This window comes from Bufo gargarizans, chromosome 11 (assembly GCF_014858855.1).
Source record: "Bufo gargarizans isolate SCDJY-AF-19 chromosome 11, ASM1485885v1, whole genome shotgun sequence".
NCBI lineage: Eukaryota > Metazoa > Chordata > Amphibia > Anura > Bufonidae > Bufo > Bufo gargarizans.
The window spans coordinates 22,179,785-22,204,130 of record NC_058090.1 but is presented as its reverse complement, the minus strand read 5'-3'; the positions used below and the strand labels follow the sequence as shown (position 1 = coordinate 22,204,130).

Genomic DNA, 24,346 nt, shown 5'->3' with positions numbered 1-24,346 from the left:
TAATGCAATCTGAGTAATCCGTTCAGGATGCATCAGGATGTCTTCAGTTCAGTCTTTTTGACTGATCAGGACGGAGATAATACCGCAGCATGCTACAGTTTTATCTCCGGCCCAAAAAACTGAACACTTGCCTGAATGCCGGATCCGGCATTTTTTCCAAAAGAATGTATTAGTGCCGGATCCGGCATTCAAAATCCCAGAATCACGGATCCGCCCTTCCGGTCTGCGCATGCGCAGACCGAAAAAAAAAGGTGGAAAAAATAAATGTCGGATCCGTTTTTCCGGATAACACCGGAAAGATGGATCCGACATTTCAATGCATTTGTAAGTCGGATCAGGATGCTGATCCGTCTTACAAATGCCATCAGTTGGCATACGTTTTGACGGATCCGGCAGGCAGTTCCGGCGACGGAACTGCTTGCCGGATCACTCTGCCGCAAGTGTAAAAGTACCCTAAGTAAATAATAGTTTTTTCTATGAAATAACTAATCTAAAGCATCTGTTGCTTTTCTTATATCAATTAATTTACATGTAACGTTAGCTTACTTTATGACAACATTTTGGTGCAAATTCTTGCATCTTTTCCCACACCCACTTTTCCACTTTTTAGACCACACCCCTTTAGCACTGTCACATGCCTTTCCCACTAAGTCACACCCTCTTTGGCCAACTAGGCGTGGTGTATTATTATTTTTTTGACCTATTTGCTTCATAAATAGGTCTAAAACCAAAATGTACCAGATTGTACCACCTTTTGGCACATTTCAAGACAAATGCTAGGTGCAGCCACTTTAGTAAATGTTGGCCTCTTTGTTGTGCCATTCCTTTTTTTTTTATTTCTTGATAGAATTTTATTAATAAACTGACAGCTGGGAGATACCATTTGGAGGTGCTTTCCTACATCAGTGCTGACAGTGTAGGGACACACTCATTTGAAAAGGAGAATTGTACTACCACAAATTTGTGTAAAAATATGATCCATAATTGCTATTTCATGGGGGTTACATGTGTTTACTGAAACAAACATTTTAAGAGAGTAGACTGGCCCTCCTTAGGTTGACTTTTAACTAATGGTAGCACCATTTTAAAGGTGAATTTGTACAATATAATGTTATGCGAACTGATGTCCACTTATAGCAATACAGTTGCTTGTAAATAATCTGATTGTTTCAAATCAAAACTTATCAGACATGTTAAAAATGTTGGCTGCCAAACAAGAAAAACAATTAAGATTTTGTGGCTTTTGACATATTTATATGTGTACAATTGTTTGCAGTTATCATGACTCGTATCGTAACTTATATAAGGAGGTGGGGCCTCACTATATATTATGCTCTGGCACCTGCATATACTACATACTGGTGAGTGTTCCTGTCAGGCTGCTCAGCCATGATGGCATATTAAATGTAGATAATTACTACCTATTGTAGAGCAGGGTATCATGTAGTGAGATCCCGACCCCACACCCTCCTAGGCAGCTCTGCAAGTGGAGGCAACCAGTCCTGCTCACATTCTAGGGCAGGTCGCTGGCAGCCATTTAAAATCATTCCTGGAGAATCCCTTTAAAAATTGCACATGTTCCATTATGGCAGCTGCATGCCTATATTGTAGACTTGTTACTTTTCTCTATGAGCCAGAGTGGAGAGCTGCCAGACTGGGGACTTGATCCAGACACGTATCACATGGCCAGTCATTTCTTCTACTGTGGCTGCTGATGGGAAAATGAGAGGCGGCACAGAGATTCCGCCAGTAATATCTGTTTTACCAGAGGCAAAATAAGCTGAATCCATGATTGTCATATGATCAGTGGGGTGGGAGTCTTCTCAGAAGGAATAATTCAGTTGTGAGAGCTATTCATATTGGAAATGTAAATGTCGCTGCAAGCAGCATTTATATGTACCAATAGTGATCCTGACAGCAATATTGCTTTCAGCAGCACAATCATTAAAAATCAGTGATATACTGTTATAATGATATAATTGTTACTATTTTGCCAGGACCTGCTGATGATCTAATGTGTTTGGGTGTGTCCATACTCTCCCCTTATGGCTGTTAGATTAAAACCTGCCCAATCCTTTTGTTCTAAGGGGAGATAATCCTCTGCCAGAAGTGTATGGCAGCTGCACATTCCCCTCTTACTACTAAAGAGAGCCTGTCATCTCTCCTGACATGTCTGTTTTAATAACTACTTGTATCCCCCATGCAATAATTCTAGAGCATCTATTCTTATGACTTTATGTTATAGAATTCCTTTGTTATTTCTACTACAAGTTTATATATTAATTGCTAGCAGCTTGCAGTAAAGATACAGATGGGTGTTACCAGTTGGGCGGGGGGGGGGGGGGAGTGCACCATCGGACACCAGCAGCAGGGATTAGACACTGATTTAGTAAGGCTCACCCGCTACTGGTAATATGCAGCAATACCTTTACTGTAGACTGCTGGCAATTTATTTGTAAACATCTAGAAAGAATAATAGAGGAATGGCACAACACAGAGTCATAAGAATAGATGTTCCTGAATTGTTATTACATGGGGAATGCAAGCAGTAACTAAGACAGACATGTCATGAGAGGGGACATCTCCTATTTAAGCATCGATGTATATGGAGAGTCAACCAAACAAGCATTCAGCCAACAGCTATCTAGTGAGTGGTCCTAGCCTAAGGCTGGGTGCACGTATATCAGTTGTGTCCAGCCAGTATTTTAGTGGAGCTGGACATAACTGATATATATATATATATATATATATATGTCTGTGCACAAACGTACACCAGGATGGCATGTATATGGTATATGTGTTGGTATCCTTTGTTGGTACCCTCTGACCAACACAATTGTAGCCAGAGGCTTTTGCTTATGTTATTTTGAGCAATTTGGTGTGTTTTTTCTTCTTCTTTGGTGCTTTTCTTCTTGTTGTATTTTATTTCTCTCCTTCCCCTTCTCCTTTCCTTCTTTCCTTTCCCTTCCTTCCCTTTCCCTCCCTTCTCCAGCCATTTTTGACATCAGACATCACAACTGATACACCGAATTAAAATGAACAATCCCATAGAAAACCAAGAGGTCCGTTCTGCACCATGCCAGAGAGATACTGAGCGGGGTCACCATATGTGATGGGGCCTTTAGGCTGCTCCACTGGGTTGGTACTAAGCTAGGTAAATCCTTTGTGGTATAGTTACTTCCTCTTTTCAGAATGGAAACCTAATTCTTCATACATAAGCCAGTTTAGATACTAATTGAATAACAAATATGTAAAAAAAAAACTAAACAAAAAACAACTCAATTCTGTCAAATTAAATTTTATAATTCAGATATGAATTTCCAAACTGAGGATCCAGTGTGGAAGTCAAGCAAATTAAATTCTTGTTCACTTGATTCCCATATCCAAGTTATGAATTTGGAATTGGCAGCATTCTTAGCACCTGAAATTGTAACAAATTGTGCTTTGAATTATGAGTCATACCAGCCCCAAGATCTTGAAATCCAATTTAAAGGGTTTATCACATGTTTAATGTAAAAAAATAAAAAAACAAACATCATATAGTATGTGACAATCTCTTTCTAACAAACTAGAACTAGCCCTGTACCTCACATAGATCCAGAGATCTCCACATTCATTGGTCCAACTATTCTGCTAGATTTATTGGGGAATGTCGTTTCTCATGGAACTGAGCATGTGCTTCCATCTCAATGAGCAGGACAGAGGAATTAGAAAAAGAGCAAACAGCAGGTGGCGCTAAACACATAGATTTCAATGAATAACTCAGTGCCTATACTAAATGTTTAATTACCTGCAATTGCAAAAATATTCAGATCCAGGTGCTGGTTTTAAAAAATATTGGAAAACCCCCTTTAAGTCAGGTAACATCATCGTACTGTGTGGTTTTGATAAATTATTAAACATGTCCTATTTTGTTTGGCATCTCACTGTTGGGAAGCTGATCAACATGAGTCCTGCTGGAACGTCTGGTGATAACAGATGATCAAAAGAGGCTCCTGCAACAAGACCATTCTGATCAGCTCAGCAACCGTACAAGGAAAATGTAGTAATACATGACTCCTATTTAAATCAATAAGTATTATGTAATACATGGTTGTGCTAAGTTCTCTAGAGTGAGAGATAATTCTTGCTAATAAAGAGAGGTCCTGAGTAGAGGACTCCCTTTATGAAATTATTATCCCCTACTATGGTTTATGGGCATTGCTTACCCTGATGGGATACCCCCTTTAAAAGGCAGATTCAATGTGTTACAATTGTATTTATTTTTATTTTCTTCGCTTATATAGTGCCAACTTATTCTGGAGTGCTTTACAGCCCTTATCAATACTGCCTGTCCTCAATGGAGCTTACAATCTACATTGTCTGCCAGCATGTCTTAGGGGTGTGGGAAGAAACCAGAGTACCTGTAAGAAACCCATGGGAACACGTGGGGGGACTTAGAAAAGCCATGCAGATGTTGAACTGAAATAAGGGAGTCCTGAAAGTTGACAAGACATTTTTGCATTGTACTAGGCTTAGGGGTTTTGGTTGATTATTTTTAGCTGTAAGACATTTATTTTTGCAGAAGGCGATCAAAATTAAAATAAGACCTAAACCTAACCTAAGAAATAAATGATAAAAGGAAACTAATGATAAACTTACACTGTTTGCAAGTCTGAATTATTTTCTGTCCCTTAAACATTTAGTCTTGAACAAATCCTGCATAGAACAAAAGTTAAATTCCAGCTGTTTTTCCTATTTTGGGGGAAGGGTTTAGTCAAGGGGCACGGCTTGATTACCTTTATGTCCTACTGCAGGCAGAACAGAGAAGGGAGGCTCCTGCTGCAGCCAGTTGTCTTACATTACAAACAGCGAGGAGCAGGAGGAGAGAAATGACGCATACAGAGAAGAGAATACATTTCTTATATTTTCTTAGTCTTTATTGTAGGTTAGACAAAATAGGAGAAATGGATTAAAGAAAGAAGTGCTGGGATATTTTTTGTGAATTTGCTTAGTGTTCATTTAAGAAAATTTGAATAACTTAGATCACGACCAAAAAAAGGTAGTTAATTTTATTAAACTTTCAATATGTTAAGTTATTGTACATTTCTATGAATTCTAAATATCTACTAGTTTGCCACATCACCTTTCCTATGTGTTCTCTAACTTTCAGAATAAAATATGAATGCACAAATAAGTCATTATGACAACTAATTGAAACATATGATCATATATAAAGCAGGCAATACAAGGGTACTGCTTTCAAGTGCCCAGGGAAATAAGAAACCCACACTCTTTTAACACCTTTCACCTTTTAATCACTAATCGCTGTATGAGAGTTCACTTCTAAAAGCAAAGAACCCTAATTGATGGGCAATGATCTGCAAACTTGGTTCCCAATAGGGTACCTTTCACTTTATGCACAGTCAAGTCCCATTATTATGACCACTTCCTAGGTTCAGCATCAGCAGCGCGTAGCTCATGGAGGAAGTCAAGTGTGGTGAGCTGTCTTGGTGGGTATATAAGGTGTGCGATAGGCTGTCTGCACACATATCACTCTTTGCTGTCATGCGTAAAAGGGGTGATTTATGAGAATTGCAAAATGGGATGAATATTGGCTGTTGGGCCAAGGGTAGCAGTATTTCTGAAACTGTAAACTGTTCGCTGCTGCCTTGGTGAAAGGGTATCATGAGTAGACAAATGGCACCACTGCAAATAAGCAAAGGGAAACTGTGGAGCACCACATACCATTGATGTGAGAGGTGAATGTCTGCTACGAAGGTGCAAGAGGGCAAACAGGCATGCTACAGTGGAGCAGCTCACCACGAAAATGAACCAGGGAGCTACCAGACATGTCTAAAACAACAGATCAGTGAACCCTACTGTGTATGGGGCTCCAAAGCAGACGGATGTTCACTTCACCTCTGCTAATGAACTTGCCTCAGAAAAGTGTTTCCCTCTCCGATGATTCACATTTTTTGCTTCATCGAATGGATGGATGTTGGTGAGTCTGACGAGAAACATCAGAAAACAAATACCCTGCAACCATTGCTGGAAGAACACAAGCTGATGGTAGCAGCATTATGGTCTGGGGAATGTTCTTGTGGCATTCTATGGCCCCATTCCTCAACATGGCAGGCATTCTCCTGATTTGGATATAAGTCTATCTGATTTGGGTATAAGTCTATCTTGCAGATCATGTACGCCCATACATGCTGGTTGTCTTCCCTGGAGCGGGTGAGATCATCGCTCATGTCACATGGCTGTAAATGTCTGACATTGGTTGCAAGAACATAATCAAGACTTCCAAGTACTACCCTGTTCCCCTAATTCCCCGAACTTGAACCCAATTGGGCATCTGTGGGACCACATCAATTGTTGTGTTCGCTCTATGTATCCTCCCTGATGCCCCCTCCAGCAGCTCTGGGATACACTGCAGTCAGCATGGCTCTGTATACCTGTGACAACCTATATACCTGTGACAACCTACCAGGGGGGGTTACTCTGGATATTAGCTGATGGTCATAATAATGTGACTTGACTCTCTATAAGGGTGAAGGTATATGAGCATTTAGCATTCTGTCCCCCCCCCCCCCCACACACACACACACACACACACACACTGTCCCATGGACACAGTAAATATATAGTATAGGCTTGAGATGTAGTATAAAGATCATATTATTCTTTCTTATTGCAAAATCAGTGGATCATTGTGTAGGAGATGTATACGGGTGCCCACCAATTATATGGAAGTACAAGGACTCAGTCCATTTGTGAATTGGTTACACTTACAATCATTAATTATACCAATCCAGAACATAATTTTTGGGCACAGGTGAGAAGATGCAAGTAACTTTCTCAGTAGTTACTTAAGGCATCTCCTCCACTTTTTGTAAGCCCTAACATTCATACACAGTCCATTATATTATAAGATACTATACCGCATTCTCACATTCTGTTTCAACCATCAAACCTCACATATTACCCTTGAAGTGTAGAGAATACTCCCTTTGTTTTATTTGGAATTTGTAAAATGTATAAACGTTATTGTCATAGTTCATAATGACTCTGATAAATCAGACTGAAAGAAAAAAAAAATCATCACAGTTATTTTTGCATGTTCATTGGGCCTAGTGGAATATCCTTTGGAGCTATCCAAAATTAAGCAGCACTACTGTTAGATCCAAATTGGACAGTCAATAAAGTGGGGGTGCCAGCAGTATTAGGCCTTAGCCCAGCAGGCCCCTAACAATCAAGGATTTGGGAGAAATTCTGCAGCACTCGATGTCTTCAATGCAATTCCTAATTTATTGACCAACGTTTCGACTACAGTTAGTCTTTTTAAAGCAGAGCGATCACTGCTTGAAAAAAGACTCATTGTAGTCGAAACGTTGCATTCTTGGTCAATAAATTATCAATTGCATTGAGGACATCGAGTGCAGCAGTATTTCTCCCAAATCCATAACCTGTAGAGCTCCATGTATAGCAAATTCTCAGTCTATACATATTTGTTTTAATAATTTAATTTTTGCAGGATCACATTGATACGAATCGGAATTTATTTAGTATTTAATTAAATTAGATAATTAAATTACTAGTCTCACCTTTTTATATAAAAGTTGAAGGAGAATCAGATGTGCAGTTTTTTTTTATCACAAAGTGTCTGGAATTAACACCAGAGGAGGTGGGCCTTGAAACCTTTGATTTTGACACCCAACTGGATGGGGATAACATACAGCACATATGGATCCATTGTACCCATCTAACAGACATTGTCAAGCCAGTATGTTCCAGTTAGTTGAACAGCCTTGGACTACTTAACCTGTCTTCTAATTTAGTGCATTTTGGCAGCGGATCAGACTTGTCCCTCCTTCTACTTTGCCCTTAGTTGAAATGCTAAAGGACAACCTTTGTGTAATGTTGCCATGCTTTGGATTACCTCCAGCATGGCACACACCTGTTAGGGAAAACAGAGCACTCTAATGACCAATGGCCGGTCGTAACTGTGCTGGTTCACAAAATATTTTTCCAAAAAGACAAGCGGTGGAGAATTTATTTGTAGCACTTGGTGCATCTGAAAAACCACATCTATTTCACAAACACAAACTACAAATGTTATACTAATTTGGGCCACATTTATCATTACACTTACATCTTACACCACTTTTACATATGTCCAAACTCACTTATTTATTAATGGTCCTTAATTACTGTGATAAATGTGGTTTGACGGTAAGAGTTTATCCTTCAGTAAGCGGCTTTACAAAAGTCGCACGTCTTTCCGAAAAAGTCGCATGTTCTATTAAAAAGTCACATAAGATAAGCATGGTCCTCACTGGAGTGAAATTGCGTAATTTTTTGCAACTTTTTTAAATTGTCGCAATAGTAAATCTGTCTAGAGATTCATTTACATAAGAAAACACGCCCATTTTCAGAAAACTGGCGAGCATAGTGCAGAGCCAGTAAAAGTCGCAAAAGTTTGTGTAGTTTTAGCGATTGCGCAAAAATTTGCAACTTTTTCACTCCATTATTTTGATTTCAGCTAATGATAAATCTGGCCCAAAGTGTCCAAATACCAAAGGACACATATGGGAGCTAAGAGCAAAATAAAAGTAGTCCAAAACATAGAAAGCTGTAAGTAGGCTGTAAGAGCATCCACTGATAACTGTGTTATATTTTACAATAAATGGTTGAAATTGATTTTTTTATGAGACACATAACTTAACTATAAACTGAACTATTAAAGGAAGTCATCACTGAGATCTATTGGTATTCATGCTCAACAATTACTGTTTAGAGCAATGAAAGTTTTCATACCAGAATTTCTTTGCAGAGGGAATGGTTACAAAAATCAAGCAAATCCTTGAGTAAAGTCAAAGATGTACTGAAGTTCAAGTGTTTTATGGTGTAGTTCCCTTTTGTGCCCATAGGAAGGCGCTGTTGGACAAGTCTCTTGTATTCTGTGAATTACTGTGTGACTTGCCCTTTGGTTAACCTGGGGGGGGGGGGGGGGGGGATATGGGAAGCACGTGATCTTAGCTAATGTCTTGTATTCATTATCTTTAAGACTCATGCAAGACTCAGCCAAGTATTTTAATATCTTAGCATCAGTTTAACCGCTCAATGATAACTGTAGAAGAAGCTTCTGCCATGTACTGTCTTACAATGCAGAAATGTATGTATATAATGGTGTCTGACAGATAGCTGAAAATGCAGCTCTTTTGCTGACAAGAATTAATGCACCAGTGAAATAATGCACCTGCTTTGCCTATTTGCAAAGTTGTCTTCAAACAGTATTACATACATTAATCGCAATACCTTTCATAGGAAATAATACTCTTCATCTACTAAATGATTTTATGTAGAGAGAGAGCAAGGAGGGAAAATAAAAAGCTGCAAACACTGAGACCTGTGAACTTGATAAATAAAATATGTAGGATGAGATCTATAACTATACTATTCATGCCCCTCAATCACAGAGGAAACCCAGGCTATGAATTATGCATGCATATGCAAACTCGTGGCGGCTACAACAGGCAATTAATGGATTGCTTTATAGAAAAAAATATTTAGATATAATCTTGAATTTAGCCCAAATTCCATAAAATTATAATGCTTAATTTATATTCACAAACCCACTGAACAAACGGGTCCAATTAGTGAAGAAATGAGAAAAAATAAAAAAAATCTATGATTAGCCTCAAGTGTAAACTGTCCATAATGTATCAAAGTGCCTAACATCTAATTATAAAGGGTAATGAATGCCTCAAAATGTATATTTTTCATATCTAGTTACTGGAGGTATATATTTCCTGGATCATAATTGAGATCCCTCTTCAGCCTCACATATGGTGCTTCTGGATTGTGTGATAAATTGTGCTTCTTCTGTATCCTGGGGTCTCCTCCTTCACACTTGCCCTCCAAATTCATTCTTGTGAAACCTTGGGTATTCACACTATTTTGTTTTATGACTTTACACCAGAGTCCTCCCAGCGTCCAAAGTTCAAAGATCTTCTCACTACTAGAAGCTGTAAACAGTTTGTTGGCTTGTAAATTACAATTGACACCTAAAGCACTAAGAAAAAGCCCATTTGCCCCATGCATTTCCCTTAAGGCTGCATTCTTCCTCAGATTCCTATCTTCAATATTGCTGGTCCTGCATGGAAGAAAAAAAGATAATGAAAAAGAATGAGAAACAAGAAAAACACAGAAATATATATATATATATATATATATATATATATATATATATATATAATGCACCAGGAAAAAAATCTTAAAAAAATACACAAAATATTAATTAATTAATTTCTAAAACAGAGATATTAGAAATGTTCTTTCTTCTGTTTGCATGTATTTATAAATAAGGTTATAATCCAGAAATATGCTTATCTATCTGTCTATCTATCTATCTATCTATCTATCTAACATCTATCTAATATCTATCTATCTACCTACTATCTATTCGTTCTCTTTCTGTCTATCTATGTAATCTTTCTGTTTGTTTATCTATCTTTCTATCCTAGCTTCTTAGCATGTATGTATGATAGTCCTCCCCTGAAGCTTACACTTGGCTCTGTATGATCTGCACTGCAGTAGAACTTTCACTTTTTAAATATTCCTTCTTTTATTTGGTGTTACTATTAGAGACTTCTGGGAATCTCAATCTAGTGAATAGAAGTTTAAAGCTGATGGTTATTTATGGTTCCACTGAGATGAGTCCTGACTGGCTGGATGGGAACACGTGATTCCAATAAACTTTGTTTTATGGCTTGAGAGTTGACAAGCTAAAATATAATTCCCACCATAAATTAGTTTAACAGCATACAAGTGCAGATGCGTTGTGTTCCTGCATGTAGTAATAAGGATCAGTGTTTAGAAAGGATCATTCTGCCTGGATCTCTTGAAGCCTTTCTATCTGCTGGATCCACTTTTACAAGAAGAAGAAGAAGGAAAAAAGAGGAAAGAATAGAAAGTAAGTGATTCTCCATGTAATCCTGGGCTTGATGTGGGAGCAGAAGCAGGAGACACAAGTGCTTGTGATGGTCTTGCTTTACTTTACCATGAAATACATGACCCTCTAAAGGAGCAAGTGATGTTTCTGTGTCATATATAGGTTCTACCTTCAGGATCTGTGATCATGTCTGATCAGGTTCAACTGTGAACTTGGAGGCAATTTTATGGAACTAAACGAATGAGAGCAATGTGCATATACATGGCAGCTTATGATGTTGCTGCTAGCAATCCTCGTGATAATTATTGTATATTTTATGTTATGTTATATATTTCATGTTAATATTGTTACATTGTTAACCCTTTGTTGCAATGTTCATATTACACTAGATTCATTCATTGTTTTGTTTGTTTGGCAACAGGTTATTACACACCATGAATCGACATGTTGGGTAAGTATACAGCTCTCATACATACAGTGTGATTTGCCAGAGAATTCTGTCTATTAGAAAATGTATCAAGTGTGACATTATGTATCAATACAAAAGATGGAATGTATTATGTATCAAAGTGATACAATGTATGTGTGATAATATATATTAATGTGATTGTTTGGAATCTTGAGCTTGTTTAGGCATTACATAGTTTCGGGGTTTCTAGATGGTTGGTGTGGGTATTGAATTACTTGGTGGCAATTGAGGATGTAAATGAGCTTGGTGCATTCTGGGACTTTATATGATAACATATGGCTGGACTCTTTCATGGGGTACAGTATTGACTGGAAGTGATGTAATCATATGGAAGACTTTTATTGATTCTGGACATTTTCCAGATGTCTGTCTTGCTGGATTTTGAATGAAGTATAAGTCATTGCCTGTTGGTCTGTTGTACTGTATGGCGCCTCCCACAGTTAGGAGTGATGATATTCAGTATAGTACAGATGCATAGCTCGAATTAATGTAAATGGATTAGGACCTGCGTATTTTAAGTGCATAAATCGTAGGAAAGTCTCTGCTGCATTTCTGCACCTTTACAACGGGATTAGCAGATTTCTAGGGATATTTTCTACATTGCATTGAGGACAGCTTTCATTTTATTTGTATTATTTTTAGCTTTTATTTTTTATTTTAATTGCACGATATATACTTATAAAGTGGACCCACCTGGACAGTAATATTTAACATACGATATTCGTTTCTTTCTGCTTCCTTCCCCTAATTAAAATTGTTGTAGTTTTTCTATACATATCCTTTTAAAGAAAAACGAATGCAAATATGAATATAGAAATGTCATATATTTCTCATTATGTGATCACTTATTTAATGTCACTGAGGCCCCCACCTGACTTGTGCATCTCAAATCTTCATCAGTGACAGGGGATGAATCTTAATACATAAAACATTGAATAATACATTTTTCTATGAATTAGGTCCCAGAAAAAGAGGTTAGATCAAAAGCAGCTCTATGGGCAGTGGAGCAGGAGGTGAATATTTAACGCTTTTGTTCATCAATAACTCTGTGGCTTTGACCTGTCTGAGCAAGTCTTCCCATAAGGTGAAATGCAGGTCACAACGTCTAACTAATATGAAAATGTCAGCTCACTGCTAGCTGATAGCAAAAAGTAGGGTGAGCAAAATTCTAGAGAATAAGATCAAGTTAAATATGTAATAGGTACAATAATTGTGAGTTACAGATACAAAGGTCTTTTAGATTACACATACTACATACTTTATATTATAGAAAATAAATGTCTAGATGTAAAAGAAAGTAGGTGTGCGCATATAGATATAGATAGGAAATAGATAAATATGAGATAGATAATAGATAAATAGACATAGATAAGATAGAAAATAGACGGATTATAGATATGAGATAAATAAATTATATTATCTATCTATCCATCTCATATCTATCTATCTAATATTTATTTATCTTCTATCTATATCTATCTATCTATATACTATATATCTATCTATGTCACTACACACACAGTAAATATGCCTCCAAATATAATAATGTCTTTTTACATCTGAACTATAACTGCATCAGAATAGGCTATAAAAACTAAAATACAAAAATAATACACATTAGACATAAAGCACTTACCTAATAACATAAAGTGAAGCTGGGCTCAAATTTGGAGGACTTCATGGTTGGAATTTGGAGGATTTTTGCCTTACTGCAGAGGGGAGGACACTGAGTTTGCACATGGGTCAGGAACACATCGTGAACTTTTGTCCTCTGTTGTGTGACTGTCTAGCACTAAAAATAATGAAACTTTGGGATATGTTTGCTAATGCCCTCTGACCTGCTCTTCACCATAAACGCTACCACACTCATTTCTGGGCATAGTGCAAAGGTTGGCTTCTCACCAGAAACTTGACTGGTATGTAAGGCTCTCTGTATATTTATGTTCGTATTCATAGATAATGATTGTCCACTGAAATATTGTGACATTTCCACACACTGATGTTATACAGTTGCTGGATGTAGGTCGATGATATAGTTTCATAGTAGTCTATTTTTGTCTTGAATTGTATGTGTGTGTATATATATGTATATATATATATATATATATATATATATATATATAATAAATATATATATATATATATATATATATATACTATATTTATATTTATATTTTTTCTATGAGATAGTATTATTGTGTGCTTTCTGGGTGTCTGTTTCTAGGTTATGTAGATATAGATATGGTAGGACTGAATGACCCAGGTGATTTATGTAATGAGCATAAAGTTTCAATAGTAAAAGCAAAAATGCATCATAATATCACGTTGAGATATGCAAAAAAATCAAAATAAAATAATCTCAACTTTGGTGTATTTACCACCTTGGCTCTGCTGCATCTGCAGGTGCTATTCTTTATGTTTACGGTTTTACATTGTATCTAAGGACATCATTGTTTGCATTTCGGGTGTCAATATATTGTAGTAGTATTAGATAATTACAGCTTTGCAATTAAATATTGTCTTGTTTTGGGATTTTGTGGATCATAGTAGCATTTAATCGTCCAGTAAACAACCTGTACAGAATATAAGGTCATTTTAATACGATTCTTAAGAGGTGTGGAGATCAATAGAAGAGTCAGGTTATCTGCTATGATTTTAAGGTTTATTTTATTTTTATTTGCATTAAAGGTTTTTGTTTTTTAGCTAGATATATAAAATATATGTAATATATGCATATAGACCGAAAAAAAGTATATATATACATATATATATATATATATATATATATATATATATACCACCTTATCCCTTTGTACTTTTCTGATACCTGCCATCTTTCTTGCCATATATGTAATTTATAGGTGATTTCTAGAACACTTCTCTACTAGGTAGAAGGACTGTATATACGTTGTCTATATGTACCCTGTAGAACCGAATTTGTGTGGTGTCTACATAGTCACAGATTCGATTCTAGGGGAATATATGGTCGATGCAAAAACGTCGACTTCACCTTGAATAGTTAGAGTTCATTCCGAGTCACTAAATATGAGAATAATAATCACATATTCATTGTCATAATCATTTCCATTCAGTCTGCAGCCAATATTTCTTCCAGTTTTGGTGCTTAAGCTCATGTCTATCCCCTATTATTCACTATATCCACTATATATATATATATATGTATATATATATCATATACATTCCTTAAGCTATCATATATATGATATACTTTGACTATCCATACGGTTAGCTTTTTCATATATACCTTCACCCCTATTATACATTTACTATCTGACCCTCAACTATCTGACCCTCATTCTATATACTATCTATCCCCTAATTACATGTACATTGATCATGAAACTCCTATTATACCCATATATACCTAACCTTTCTATATGTTTGTCTTATACTTTAGTTGAATGCTGTATAATAATCATTTTCTGCAGAGTTACATAGTTTAAACCATATTCATGTATTGTGGGCGGATTTATGCTCCAATTGCCTTATACAAATTACAAAACTTCAAGCACCTTCAATAGAAAATGAAATTTTGAGAAATCTCGGTGGATATGAAATAATTGCCTTTTAATTTATTGAACCCTGTGAAAAGTAAACCACAAGTTACTGATTATCTAATTTATTTTCAACCTGACTTGATTCTGGTAACTTTTGGATGACCCCTTGAAAGACAAAGGCAAGACAGGTCCATTGTACATATTATAGAGCCCCTGATGTCCCCCTGACAACATAAGCACTCTCTCTCTCTCTCTCTACCTTCTCACATTAGATCACAGATACACAATCTTTATCTGTTTTAAAAAGCTCAGATTGTGACATAGATTCTCTTAACATATGAGGTATCATCTATGTAAAAAGATGATTTTTTTAAATACTTATTAGTCATTCTATGCAGTTCTATAATGAGCATCAGGGAAGACCTTCTTGCACTACATGCAGTGTGTGATTAAGAACAGGAGAGGGGATGGAATGTTCATAATGGTCCAATTAAATCAATATTATTTTGTTATTTTCTGAAAATTATGAGCTACAATTAAAATCCAGTGATAAACTTCCTGCTCTGTGATTGGCTGGCCTGGTCACATGGCCTCCTAACTTTATTCAGTTGACAGCAAGTAGGAGGGCTCTATGGAGGCAAGAAAAAAAAGACAAGAGCAGAAAAATTAGTATTTTCTATCCTGAGAAATTAATGGCCATGAGTTCTTATATGGTAAACTCTAAGTATGTGGATCCTAAATTCCCTCCATGCGAGGAGTATGTGCAGAGCAGCTACCTAGCAGAGCAAGCCCCTGATTTCTACAGCTCCCAGCAGGGCTCTGACTATAACCAGCATCCAGCTATCTACACCTCCCGGCCAAACTACAGCGATGAGTCCTCCTTCAGCTGTAGCCACCATGCACCAGGTTCTTCTGCATTGCAGCCACGGGGTCACCATGGGCAGGAACCACAGACCCCTTTCCCTGCTCCTGAGGAACCCTGCCCAGCTCCTGCCCAGATCTCCAGACCCTGCAGCCAACAACAGCACCCTAAAAATGGAAGTCTTTCCAAGCAGCCTGCAATAGTCTACCCCTGGATGAAGAAAAGCCATATCAACTCAGGTAAGCAGCAACTTCTTCCCAATTCAGAGTGAAATTCTAGCAAGCTAGGCTAGGAGGCTGCTGAAAATATTATTTATGGCCATTTAAGCCTAGGAAGCCATTACACTCGTCATAAATTTTTATGGATGAGGGAATAGGCCATGTGGCTTTGTTGTTTCTGCTAAGGAGCAAACTCCATCCTCAAAGTGTGTGCATGCCTTATGTAAAGTAGTATATACATATATATATATATATATTGTGTGTGTGTTGTGTATATATATATATATATATATATATATATATATATAGTATTCTATGATTATATTTTATACAGAGTAGCATTGTCCAGATATATATATATACATATAATGTAGCATTGTCTAAGATTTTATAGGGTGATTACATTAGATTTCATTAAGTATATTATCATTGCTTTGTTTTAGTCAACCCAAATTACACGGGAGGAGAACCCAAGCGCTCCAGGACTGCATATACCAGGCAGCAAGTTCTGGAACTGGAAAAAGAATTTCATTTTAACAGGTATCTGACCAGACGTCGCAGGATAGAAATTGCCCACAGTCTGTGCCTCTCTGAGCGCCAAATAAAAATCTGGTTCCAGAACAGGAGGATGAAATGGAAGAAAGACCACAAGTTGCCCAATACAAAGGGGAGATCTTCATCTGCTCCTTCTCAGCACATACAAACTCTCACCAAGGAGCATCAGACTGACCTCACCTCTTTATAGGAAGAAGGGCAAATGATTATTTTTATTTTTACTTTTTATTATCCTTGCTCTGTAATGACATAAAATATTGCCAGGACTTCCTATGTTCAGAAGTAAACCTGTTCGAGGACTAGAGAGCTCACACCTATCTAATTCTGGAGATCAAAAACTGTGAGGACATGTTTCTTTTTTTATTTTTATTATTATTATTATTATTATTAATATTATTATTTTTCTTGCCCACACCATGAGGATCCTGCAATGAGATCTATGGAAATATGTCTTAGGTAAATCTGTCTGTATGTTCTGTCTGATAGCACAGGGCATGATTGAGTTAACAAGGAAATGGGAGAGATAAAACATAAATGTGGGGACCATATGGGAAAGCTCTGCCATGATTTCGTTGTTCCTTCTTTGTGAATACTGCCAGTATTATAAATCACACCATACCAAATTACAGGAAAATTATTATTATGAAAAAAAAAAACGGGTTTATTTTTATTTGTAAAGTGTATTCACTTATTTATTTATAGGGGACCTGATCTCAGAAAACACAAGCAAAATAATCATAATAAGAATACAACCACAAAGCCAAAAATACACAAAGGAGAATTGTTCTCATGTATAGTGTGGATGGAGGACGCTCGCTCTGACTATTCTATATATTTATGGATGGGTTTAGGATGAGATGCCTGAAATAGGATTTTAGTTTGTAGACCAAATGTAATTTTGCGTTTTAAAGAGAAATTTGATAAATGTGATATTTTTATGGGAAAAAATCCACAGGGAGAATAAAAGGTCATAGTAAACTGTACAGTTACATGTAGCATATTCTGTTTTATTTGTATTATTTTCTGTAGCAATATACAACAAATAAAAAAGTCTTCTATTATATTCAATTGTAGATTGAGTCTTCCTTTAGGTTGAAAATTTCGGGGTTTTTCCATTGTGAAAATGTTCACCGTCAAAATGGAATGTATTGTATGCTAAATAGTTTGTTTTCCAGGTGATACAGTAGCTTTTTGTCCTGATAGTTAGGAAACGTGAAAATTCTGCTAATAATGAGGTATTCACGATTACATGCAGGTGATATATATACATTTAAATGTGTCCTTTTTTTTTTTTTTGTTTAATTAAAAGGGTAAATTGTCGGAGAAATTTTAGCCACTGCAGCATTTTGTGACAATACAGTTTTTGAGTAGAAATCAGTAGCTGAATATACATAAAATATAAATAGAGGCAGAAGGACAGGAAATTAATTGCACATGGGGTATGTAAGGAATCCTTATCTGGGTCATATAGTATGTGCTGATACATCTGTAAAACACTGACAGGATGATATGGGGGAATTCTTTGTTTGCTCCTGAGCTGGAGATCTGGGTTCTCAGGCTGCTGATAGCTGTAGATGATATTAGAGATGTCTCATCCATGTATTAGAGCGGCATCTTTGTCCCTATGACAGATCATACAGGGGAGAAGCAGCTTCACATAGAGAGGGTGAAAAGGTATTTTACTAAAGTTCTGCTCAGCCAAAAACCATAGGTTCATCCTGAGGACAAATTTTCTATGCGATTAGTTGTATTTCAGCCGGGAGATCTGACCTCTAAACCCTTGACCTCCTGGACCTTAACTCCCTACTTTGGACATAGAAGCCTTTTAGATTTTCTGTGTTTAAAAGACTTCTTTGTACATGTTTTACCCTGATAAAAGGGATGCACCAGGTACAGAGATACAATACCGGGATCAAGCAACTTATATCTATCTGTTCTATATATATATATATATATATATATATATATATATATATGTATATATGTTCTGTGTGTATATATATATATATATATATATGTTCTGTGTGTGTGTGTGTGTGTATATATATATATATATCTGTTCTGTGTGTGTGTGTATATATATATATACACAGACAAAGAGAAAGAAAGGATGTAGTTAAAAACCTGTGTAAATCTAAAAACCTGTGCAAATTTCGTGTAGGTCTAAATGCCTAATAGATTCAAAGTCAACTACTTCCAAATTCTCCTATGATTATACATATGAAGTAGGGGGTACGGGAAAAAAAGACATGGGTTGGGCAGGCTCTTCTCTCTATGCACATATGTATACTACGTGTGCACCTAAAAACCAAGGATGTGTTCCTCTTTGCACCACATTTCTATTACCTACCATGGATCAGGTCATTAGTACCTCTTGTGTGTTGCAGTTCTTTTGTATTTTAATAAAAAAGAATGTGAAAAATGTCTCCTTAACCTTTGTATCTTGCTGTTGGATGTGGCAATCATTATCATACCTGCAATTTATTAGCAATAGATAGACCCAGTGGTCCCATATCATCTCCGCCTTTTGGTGAAATATCAAGGTATAATGTCTCAAAATACCCATGAAGTAGAGAAGTAACATAGTGGCCCCAAAACTATAAGTCAATTCTTTAAACGTGTGAGTTAGATAGATAGATATAAGATAGATATGAGATAGATGTGAGATAGGTAGATAAACAGATACTTTATCCATAGTGTATTGACACATAGATAAGACAATAAGACAGATATCATATCACATATCATATTATAGCCATTATCGACGATAATATTGAACCTATGCATATTATGTGTACACACACTATATATATATATATATATATATATATATATATACATAGTGTGAGTAATCTACATTTATAAAGTGTGTGTCTGTGTGTAATGTGGTAGTGTCTATATATATATATATATATATATATATATATATTCATATAGTGATTGGGTGTGTGTGGAGCATGCATCTATACAGTGTGTGTCTGTGTGTGTGTGTATATATATATATATATATATATATATAGTGTGTGTAATATGCATCTATATAGTTATATATATGTATTGTGTGTGTGTGTGTGTGTGTGTGTGTGCAATATGCATCAATATAGTGTGTGTCTGTGTGCAGTGTGGTAGTGTCTGTGTGCGTGTGTCTATATATATATATATATATATATGCATCTATATAGTGTGTGTCTGTATCTCTCTCTCTCTCTCTCTATATATATATATAAATATATATATATATAATGTGTGTGTAATATGCATATATAGTGTGTGTATATATATGTATATATATTTACACAGTGTATGTAATATGCACCTATACAGTATGCATCTGTGTGTATCTCTCTCTGTATATATATACAGAGAGAGAGAGAGAGAGTATGTGTAATATGCATCATGAGTATGTGTAATATGTGTTTGTGTGTAGTGTCTGTATATATGTATATATATATACATATATATATAATGTGTGTGTAATATGCATCTATAGTATGTGTGTGTATATATATACATATATATATATATACAGTGTGTCTGTGTGTAATATGCATCTATATAGTGTGTATGTGTGTATCTCTCTCTATATATCTATCTATCTATCTATATATATAATCTGTGTGTAATATGCATCTATAGTGTTTGTGCATATATATGTGTGAGTGTATATATATACATATCTACAGTGTGTGTCTGTGTGTATATCTATATAGTGTGTATGTGTGTATCTCTCTCTCTCTATATATATATATATATATTCTGTGTGTAATATGCATCTATAGTGTGTGTGTGCATATATATGTGTGAGTGTATATATATACAGTGTGTGTCTGTGTGTATTATGCATCTATATAGTGTGTGTCTGTGTGCAGTGTGGTAGTGCCTGTGTGTGTAGTAGCTGCATCTCTGTGCTGCCAAATGGCTCCTCCTCTGCTACTAACAATACATCAATAAAATAGTGTGTATTATATCACCACTGGTCGTTATGGAAAAGAATGAAGGGAAGGCTGAGTCAATAGCAAACAGCTCCCACTGTACAGTACAGTAAATCAGGAAGAATCCCTCCATGCAGAGCCTCACATCTTCCCTGCCATCTTCCACCAAGAGGCTTCTGCATTGATTTACTAGTAAACATAGAGGAGGCATCAGCAGCACAGGGGGCTCTAGAAATGTTCCTTACATGTTCAATATCAAAGTGGATGCAAGATGCCAAGAATAGGTTTCTTCAACTCCTGACCCACGTGATCCAGCAAATAATTAATTCAGCACGTCCCTTAAGAAACACAGCGTCGTCATTAATTTGCCAAGCAAAGGACTCTATCAGACTTGAAAACTGAAGAGATCCCAAGAATATTATATACAAAGAGAGCAGACTGTATACTCTGCACTGTCTCTGTCATATAGCTGAGGAGAGAAGATCTGTGCTGCTGGTGGGTATGTCTCTGTTTTATTATTATTATTTCTACTATTTCTAGGATTATTTTTATTATTATTATTACTAATATTTTGTTTCTTCTTCTCTAATAACCACCTTGGCTGTCATCCTAGGGTTGATAAATAGGAGCCTTTGGCTGTTCCTTGCAGTAGTCAGGAGATGTAGTGACCTTTGTTTCACAAGGCTTAGGGTTTATAAGAAAATTAGGATGATGTATGCAACTGCTCCATGAGTCCTGCTTTGGGGGAAAGCCTGGGCAGTAAAAGGAATTGAATGGATTTACTTTAAGATTTGTATGAGAGCTCAGATTTAGTACAAGCCTTGAGTCTTCCTGGGAACAATACTGAACTGTCAGGGCATCTGCTGCCCTTTTCTTAAGACACAGAGAAAGGGGCCCTGAACTTCTTTTCATGCCTGAGTCGTAAATTTTATCTTGCGTCATAATAATAGAATTGGGGATAAAGCTGAAATGTTACCCTGGGCAAACGTTCCAGCACATAATGATTTCCGAGTGTCCTCCATAGTCATTACTATTACACTTAAAGTGGATCATTTTCTGCTGGACACCGCCATTTATTCCCACCATTTGCTGCAATCTATAATAGTAAATGGATATTTACTGATCTGGCTGTGGATCCCAATAGAGAGAGCCAGGCAGCTGAACAGATATATTTCCTGATTCCCAGCATTAGATAACACCGGCTATTCAGATTTATAGCTCAGAAATTGGATCACTAATCACGGCCATTGGGATATTGAGAAGTTTATAAACCAGAATTAGTATTTTTTTTTTCTTTGTACATTGTTCTTTTTACTAGTTTTCTGTAGAGTAGCTGCACCCGACTATTGCATTTTTTTTCTTCTCTTTTATTATTTGCTTTTATTCAATTATCCATACATACATCATTTCATGTAGCTTTTTATTCATTTTTAATCATGCATGCAGTAACATTTTTATTGTAATAAATGAATATTATTTTTATCCTGGTCATCTAACAGAGTATATATGTATCTAAAATATTCTGAATATACAAATCCATGTATAAAAAGTAATGATACAACATGTCAGCGCTTGGAATAATACCATTTATTTCCTAGCTGTGGCCATGGAGGTTTTTATCAGTTGACAATGGGCCAAGTTGTTGTTATAAATCATAGGAAGTAAAGGGTTCGAGGCTGTTGGGGGCGGCTGAGGGGTGTAAATCTTGCAGTTTTATTGCCCTGTGCACATTATGCTGCGGTTCATTTGCTGTGGATCTTCTGCTTGAATTGGATTGTTTAAAGTCCCCTTCTCACCATCGGGCAGGAGAAGAAAACAGCACTTTATTCTGGGTCCTTTTCCATTCGGTTGCAGTTGTTGAAGCCTCTGTAGGGCTCTGCTCTCAGCAGCATTGTGTCATTATAGCTCCTCATAGTCCCATCCAATCATTCCTTAATGCTCAGAAACAATTGATATTTACCAGGAGATTTTGGATGAGTTTGTGCTTGTGTCTGGCTGTGGCATACAATACAGGAACAATACAATCTTTATATAATTACAATTGCCCTTCAATAAAACAAAAAAAAATCATTTTATTAATTTTATTAATACATTGACATAAGATGTAATTCAAAAGAAGTGATCAAGTCCTCATCCTTGTGTATCCAGTGGGACTATCTGCTGAGACTGGTCCTGGCTCCTGATCTATTAGGAATCCATTGTATGGTACATTGTACAATTATTAGTTTTTGTTGCTATATTGAGGTATAGATCCTTGAATATAATGCATAGGAACTTGAAAGTCTGTCCAGTGATATGGTTGGTAAAGGTGGCACATCCCTGTACCACCATATGGCATGTATCATGTATACATCGGCATCAAATAACAATCGGAAGAGAAGAGGGCAGATTGGGATTGGGCTGGAAATATATAGGTTATATACAAAGCCATAGCTGCAGGGTTTAGTATAGAGATCACGTGAACAAATAGGTTTACATCTTAAGGCAGAGCCTGTACTTGTAGTGATTTTAAGGGGACATTACCAACATCACCAACCTAGAAATGGTTCCTCATTAAACCCCCTCACAAGGAAGACTCTCTATTAATTTGGCCAAGTTGTTTGATTTCAGACACTATGAGAGAAGTTCATTGCCCTGACTGTAATTGGTAGGTGAGTGCTAGCCCATTGCCTCTCTATGGGAATACTGTGCAGTGCTGCTACTGTAGGTGGAAATGTCTGCAAATCCGCAAGATCAGGGTTAGGACAGAATCTTCCACACACACAAAGGGTGAAGAATACATCTTAGCTCCATCCAACAGCCAGCCATAGAGACTGGAGGAACCCAGGGTTATGATAAATTGATACACAGGTAAGATCTTGCATAACAATCCACAGCCTTTGTATGGAGCCTTTATCAAGCTTTACTTGTGCTCAGATTTATTGTGTTTTCAGCATTTTTTATTTTAGGCATAAGGTTGACAGGAAAGCACATATAAGCATTTTATCATGATTAATCAAGGTATATGTGTACTGTACAGTGCATTTGTTTCATTTTACTCATACCCTAAGCCTTTGTGTTACAATATGCCAACATAGGATACATATAGTCACACATAGGACAATATATTATAGGTAAGATACTTTCTTAGAAACTAAAATATATTGATATAAATTTGCCTTTTTGCTTCTTCTGTCAAAGGAAGATTGAACACCACATTAACAGAGTGTCTTGGGCTATTGGACTTGCAACAGACAAGCTGATTTATGTATATTTACAGTCCCTTTAATGGCAGTCATTGCTATAGGTAGAGGGTTTCCAAAGCAATATAGGAATATTGTGCAACTGTGGTTTGATATTTGGACAAAAATTTTTTTTTGTTAATAATAATAATAATACATAGTAGCAGTCATATTAATGTGTTAATATGACAGAAGGTATGTATATATATATATATATATATATATATATTTATATGTGTGTGGAATTTGTAAAAGACAATATAGATGTAGATAGACAGATAACACTTTTGTGTATATTGTATATTTGTACAATTCCAGCTCATAATTCATATAGCTGTTGCTTATAATATAGATCTTACTATATATATATATATATATATATATATATATATATATATTTAATGTGTGTGTATATAAATATATATATTATTATTATTATTTTACACACATTTCTTTGATTCCTTGAAAAACGCTTGATTAAATAAAAGTCCCTTAGCAACCAAAATGTCATGTTATGATGCTCAGTGTGTATGTGGGTGGACAAATCCCACATTTTTTTTGCACAAACCCGTGGCCATTTCTGTCCCATTGTTTGCCCTGCAGCCGTCACCAGTCCAGCTAAATCACTATTGGAG

General features: G+C 36.2%; 2 protein-coding genes across 9 annotated transcripts in view; both read left to right on the top strand.

Annotated features, from left to right (window-relative positions):
• The window catches only part of HOXD3 (homeobox D3), a 38,646-nt gene that overhangs the window by 5,641 nt on the left and 8,659 nt on the right, over positions 1-24,346 (top strand). For 4 of the 8 annotated variants that reach the window (XR_006387054.1, XM_044271854.1, XM_044271858.1 and 1 more), the window contains exon 2: positions 11,358-11,387. The gene's annotated coding sequence lies outside the window, so the exon portion shown is untranslated. Of the gene's footprint in view, positions 1-10,823; positions 10,958-11,357; positions 11,388-12,364; positions 12,419-20,417; positions 20,990-24,346 lie in introns of those variants that run through there. The other 4 variants (XM_044271859.1, XM_044271860.1, XM_044271856.1 and 1 more) reach the window with 3 other exon arrangements.
• HOXD4 (homeobox D4) lies at positions 14,404-17,621 on the top strand. The gene is made up of 2 exons (XM_044271861.1): positions 14,404-16,024; positions 16,447-17,621. Exons 1-2 carry the CDS (start codon positions 15,616-15,618, stop codon positions 16,746-16,748), a joined length of 711 nt encoding a protein of 236 aa, XP_044127796.1. The 5' UTR covers positions 14,404-15,615; the 3' UTR covers positions 16,749-17,621.

Excerpts from the sequence above, each read along its gene's own strand:
- HOXD4 (XM_044271861.1), top strand. The coding sequence starts at position 15,616 with ATGGCCATGAGTTCTTATATGGTAAACTCTAAGTATGTGGATCCTAAA. Across the intron at positions 16,025-16,446 it reads GAAAAGCCATATCAACTCAG|TCAACCCAAATTACACGGGA; the intron begins GTAAGCAGCAAC and ends GCTTTGTTTTAG.